A 5,000-nucleotide genomic window follows, 5' to 3' on the forward strand; every position below is an offset into this window, starting at 1 on the left:
ATAGTAGAATACAGTAGAGTACAGTATAGTAGAGTACAGTAGAGTATAGTAGAGTACACTATAGTAGAGTACAGTAGAGCTCAGTAGAGTACAGTAGAGTATAGTAGAATACAGTAGAGTAGAGTACAGTAGAGCTCAGTAGAGTACACTATAGTAGAGTATAGTAGAGTACACTATAGTAGAGTACAGTAGAGTATAGTAGAGTACACTATAGTAGAGTAGAGCTCAGTAGAGTACAGTAGAGTATAGTAGAATACAGTAGAGTATAGTATAGTAGAGTACAGTAGAGTACACTATAGTAGAGTACAGTAGAGTAGAGTACAGTAGAGTAGAGTAGAGTAGAGCTCAGTAGATCTCATTAGAATACAGCGCAGTAGAGGGTTGGATAGTCCAATATAGATGCCCTACAGATCTTCATATTACCAACAAACTATCTGCTGATAAGCAACTGCATGCTAATGTTACGGTTAGGGTTAGGTTTAGAATAAGGGTTAGGTTTAGAATAAGGGTTAGGTTTAGAATAAGGGTTAGGTTTAGAATAAGGGTTAGGTTTAGAATAAGGGTTAGGTTTAGAATAAGGGTTAGGTTTAGAATAAGGGTTAGGTTTAGAATAAGGGTTAGGTTTAGAATAAGGGTTTGTGTTAGTCCTAGTGTTAGTCCTAGTGTTAGTGTTAGTCCTAGTGTTAGTCCTAGTGTTAGTGTTAGTCCTAGTGTTAGTGTTAGTCCTAGTGTTAGTGTTAGTGTTAGTGTTAGTCCTAGTGTTAGTGTTAGTCCTAGTGTTAGTGTTAGTGTTAGTCCTAGTGTTAGTGTTAGTGTTAGTGTTAGTCCTAGTGTTAGTCCTAGTGTTAGTCCTAGTGTTAGTGTTAGTGTTAGTCCTAGTGTTAGTCCTAGTGTTAGTGTTAGTGTTAGTGTTAGTCCTAGTGTTAGTGTTAGTGTTAGTCCTAGTGTTAGTCCTAGTGTTAGTGTTAGTGTTAGTGTTAGTCCTAGTGTTAGTCCTAGTGTTAGTGTTAGTGTTAGTGTTAGTGTTAGTGTTAGTCCTAGTGTTAGTGTTAGTGTTAGTCCTAGTGTTAGTGTTAGTCCTAGTGTTAGTCCTAGTGTTAGTGTTAGTCCTAGTGTTAGTGTTAGTCCTAGTGTTAGTCCTAGTGTTAGTGTTAGTCCTAGTGTTAGTGTTAGTGTTAGTGTTAGTCCTAGTGTTAGTGTTAGTGTTAGTGTTAGTCCTAGTGTTAGTGTTAGTCCTAGTGTTAGTGTTAGTCCTAGTTTTAGTGTTAGTGTTAGTCCTAGTGTTAGTGTTAGTCCTAGTGTTAGTCCTAGTGTTAGTGTTAGTCCTAGTGTTAGTGTTAGTCCTAGTGTTAGTCCTAGTGTTAGTGTTAGTCCTAGTGTTAGTGTTAGTCCTAGTGTTAGTGTTGGTCCTAGTGTTAGTGTTGGTGTTAGTCCTAGTGTTAGTGTTAGTCCTAGTGTTAGTCCTAGTGTTAGTGTTAGTCCTAGTGTTAGTGTTAGTCCTAGTGTTAGTGTTAGTCCTAGTGTTAGTCCTAGTGTTAGTGTTAGTCCTAGTGTTAGTGTTAGTCCTAGTGTTAGTGTTAGTCCTAGTTTTAGTGTTAGTGTTAGTCCTAGTGTTAGTGTTAGTCCTAGTGTTAGTCCTAGTGTTAGTGTTAGTCCTAGTGTTAGTGTTAGTCCTAGTGTTAGTCCTAGTGTTAGTGTTAGTCCTAGTGTTAGTGTTAGTCCTAGTGTTAGTGTTAGTCCTAGTTTTAGTGTTAGTGTTAGTCCTAGTGTTAGTGTTAGTCCTAGTGTTAGTGTTAGTGTTAGTCCTAGTGTTAGTCCTAGTGTTAGTCCTAGTGTTAGTGTTAGTGTTAGTCCTAGTGTTAGTCCTAGTGTTAGTGTTAGTGTTAGTGTTAGTCCTAGTGTTAGTGTTAGTCCTAGTGTTAGTGTTAGTGTTAGTGTTAGTGTTAGTCCTAGTGTTAGTGTTAGTCCTAGTGTTAGTGTTAGTCCTAGTGTTAGTGTTAGTGTTAGTGTTAGTGTTAGTCCTAGTGTTAGTGTTAGTCCTAGTGTTAGTGTTAGTCCTAGTGTTAGTGTTAGTCCTAGTGTTAGTCCTAGTGTTAGTCCTAGTGTTAGTCCTAGTGTTAGTGTTAGTGTTAGTGTTAGTCCTAGTGTTAGTGTTAGTCCTAGTGTTAGTGTTAGTGTTAGTGTTAGTGTTAGTGTTAGTCCTAGTGTTAGTGTTAGTGTTAGTCCTAGTGTTAGTCCTAGTGTTAGTCCTAGTGTTAGTCCTAGTGTTAGTGTTAGTCCTAGTGTTAGTCCTAGTGTTAGTCCTAGTGTTAGTGTTAGTCCTAGTGTTAGTGTTAGTCCTAGTGTTAGTCCTAGTGTTAGTGTTAGTGTTAGTCCTAGTGTTAGTGTTAGTCCTAGTGTTAGTCCTAGTGTTAGTGTTAGTCCTAGTGTTAGTCCTAGTGTTAGTGTTAGTGTTAGTGTTAGTCCTAGTGTTAGTCCTAGTGTTAGTGTTAGTGTTAGTGTTAGTGTTAGTGTTAGTCCTAGTGTTAGTCCTAGTGTTAGTGTTAGTGTTAGTGTTAGTGTTAGTGTTAGTCCTAGTGTTAGTCCTAGTGTTAGTGTTAGTGTTAGTCCTAGTGTTAGTGTTAGTCCTAGTGTTAGTCCTAGTGTTAGTGTTAGTCCTAGTGTTAGTCCTAGTGTTAGTGTTAGTCCTAGTGTTAGTGTTAGTGTTAGTCCTAGTGTTAGTCCTAGTGTTAGTCCTAGTGTTAGTGTTAGTCCTAGTGTTAGTGTTAGTCCTAGTGTTAGTGTTAGTCCTAGTGTTAGTGTTAGTCCTAGTGTTAGTGTTAGTGTTAGTCCTAGTGTTAGTCCTAGTGTTAGTGTTAGTGTTAGTGTTAGTCCTAGTGTTAGTGTTAGTCCTAGTGTTAGTCCTAGTGTTAGTCCTAGTGTTAGTGTTAGTGTTAGTGTTAGTGTTAGTGTTAGTGTTAGTCCTAGTGTTAGTGTTAGTCCTAGTGTTAGTCCTAGTGTTAGTCCTAGTGTTAGTCCTAGTGTTAGTGTTAGTCCTAGTGTTAGTCCTAGTGTTAGTGTTAGTGTTAGTGTTAGTCCTAGTGTTAGTGTTAGTCCTAGTGTTAGTCCTAGTGTTAGTGTTAGTCCTAGTGTTAGTCCTAGTGTTAGTGTTAGTGTTAGTGTTAGTCCTAGTGTTAGTCCTAGTGTTAGTGTTAGTGTTAGTGTTAGTGTTAGTGTTAGTGTTAGTCCTAGTGTTAGTCCTAGTGTTAGTGTTAGTGTTAGTGTTAGTGTTAGTGTTAGTGTTAGTCCTAGTGTTAGTCCTAGTGTTAGTGTTAGTGTTAGTCCTAGTGTTAGTGTTAGTCCTAGTGTTAGTCCTAGTGTTAGTGTTAGTGTTAGTCCTAGTGTTAGTCCTAGTGTTAGTGTTAGTCCTAGTGTTAGTGTTAGTGTTAGTCCTAGTGTTAGTCCTAGTGTTAGTGTTAGTCCTAGTGTTAGTGTTAGTCCTAGTGTTAGTGTTAGTCCTAGTGTTAGTGTTAGTCCTAGTGTTAGTGTTAGTCCTAGTGTTAGTGTTAGTCCTAGTGTTAGTGTTAGTCCTAGTGTTAGTGTTAGTGTTAGTCCTAGTGTTAGTCCTAGTGTTAGTGTTAGTCCTAGTGTTAGTGTTAGTGTTAGTGTTAGTGTTAGTGTTAGTCCTAGTGTTAGTGTTAGTCCTAGTGTTAGTGTTAGTCCTAGTGTTAGTGTTAGTCCTAGTGTTAGTGTTAGTCCTAGTGTTAGTGTTAGTCCTAGTGTTAGTGTTAGTGTTAGTCCTAGTGTTAGTCCTAGTGTTAGTGTTAGTCCTAGTGTTAGTGTTAGTGTTAGTGTTAGTCCTAGTGTTAGTGTTAGTCCTAGTGTTAGTGTTAGTGTTAGTGTTAGTCCTAGTGTTAGTGTTAGTCCTAGTGTTAGTGTTAGTGTTAGTCCTAGTGTTAGTGTTAGTCCTAGTGTTAGTGTTAGTGTTAGTGTTAGTGTTAGTCCTAGTGTTAGTGTTAGTGTTAGTCCTAGTGTTAGTCCTAGTGTTAGTGTTAGTCCTAGTGTTAGTGTTAGTCCTAGTGTTAGTGTTAGTCCTAGTTTTAGTGTTAGTGTTAGTGTTAGTGTTAGTCCTAGTGTTAGTGTTAGTCCTAGTGTTAGTGTTAGTGTTAGTCCTAGTGTTAGTCCTAGTGTTAGTGTTAGTCCTAGTGTTAGTCCTAGTGTTAGTGTTAGTGTTAGTGTTAGTGTTAGTCCTAGTGTTAGTGTTAGTCCTAGTGTTAGTCCTAGTGTTAGTGTTAGTCCTAGTGTTAGTGTTAGTGTTAGTGTTAGTCCTAGTTTTAGTGTTAGTGTTAGTCCTAGTGTTAGTGTTAGTCCTAGTGTTAGTGTTAGTCCTAGTGTTAGTGTTAGTCCTAGTGTTAGTGTTAGTCCTAGTGTTAGTGTTAGTCCTAGTGTTAGTGTTAGTGTTAGTGTTAGTCCTAGTGTTAGTGTTAGTCCTAGTGTTAGTGTTAGTGTTAGTGTTAGTCCTAGTGTTAGTGTTAGTCCTAGTGTTAGTGTTAGTCCTAGTGTTAGTGTTAGTGTTAGTGTTAGTCCTAGTGTTAGTGTTAGTCCTAGTGTTAGTCCTAGTGTTAGTGTTAGTCCTAGTGTTAGTGTTAGTCCTAGTGTTAGTGTTAGTCCTAGTGTTAGTCCTAGTGTTAGTGTTAGTCCTAGTGTTAGTCCTAGTGTTAGTGTTAGTCCTAGTTTTAGTCCTAGTGTTAGTCCTAGTTTTAGTGTTAGTGTTAGTCCTAGTGTTAGTGTTAGTGTTAGTCCTAGTGTTAGTGTTAGTCCTAGTGTTAGTCCTAGTGTTAGTGTTAGTCCTAGTGTTAGTCCTAGTGTTAGTGTTAGTCCTAGTGTTAGTGTTAGTGTTAGTCCTAGTGTTAGTGTTAGTCCTAGTTTTAGTCCTAGTGTTAGTCCTAGTTTTAGTGTTAGTGTTAGTCCTAGTGTTAGTGTTAGTGTTAGTCCTAGTGTTAGTGTTAGTCCTAGTGTTA

General features: G+C 38.1%; 2 protein-coding genes across 3 annotated transcripts in view; both read left to right on the forward strand.

The window, feature by feature from the left end:
* cdon (cell adhesion associated, oncogene regulated) overlaps positions 1-5,000 on the forward strand; it is a 139,566-nt gene that overhangs the window by 22,340 nt on the left and 112,226 nt on the right. The gene's annotated exons all lie outside the window — the stretch shown is intronic.
* Positions 4,022-5,000, forward strand: part of LOC123744775 (DNA-directed RNA polymerase II subunit RPB1-like) — a gene marked incomplete at both ends in the record, with an annotated part of 1,215 nt that continues 236 nt past the window's right edge. Inside the window, one exon of the mRNA XM_045724933.1 lies at positions 4,022-5,000. This exon is cut by the window's right edge and continues 236 nt beyond it. Within this exon, the coding sequence (XP_045580889.1) occupies positions 4,022-5,000 (979 nt within the window).

Source organism: Salmo salar, chromosome ssa09 (assembly GCF_905237065.1).
Source record: "Salmo salar chromosome ssa09, Ssal_v3.1, whole genome shotgun sequence".
Classification (NCBI taxonomy): domain Eukaryota; kingdom Metazoa; phylum Chordata; class Actinopteri; order Salmoniformes; family Salmonidae; genus Salmo; species Salmo salar.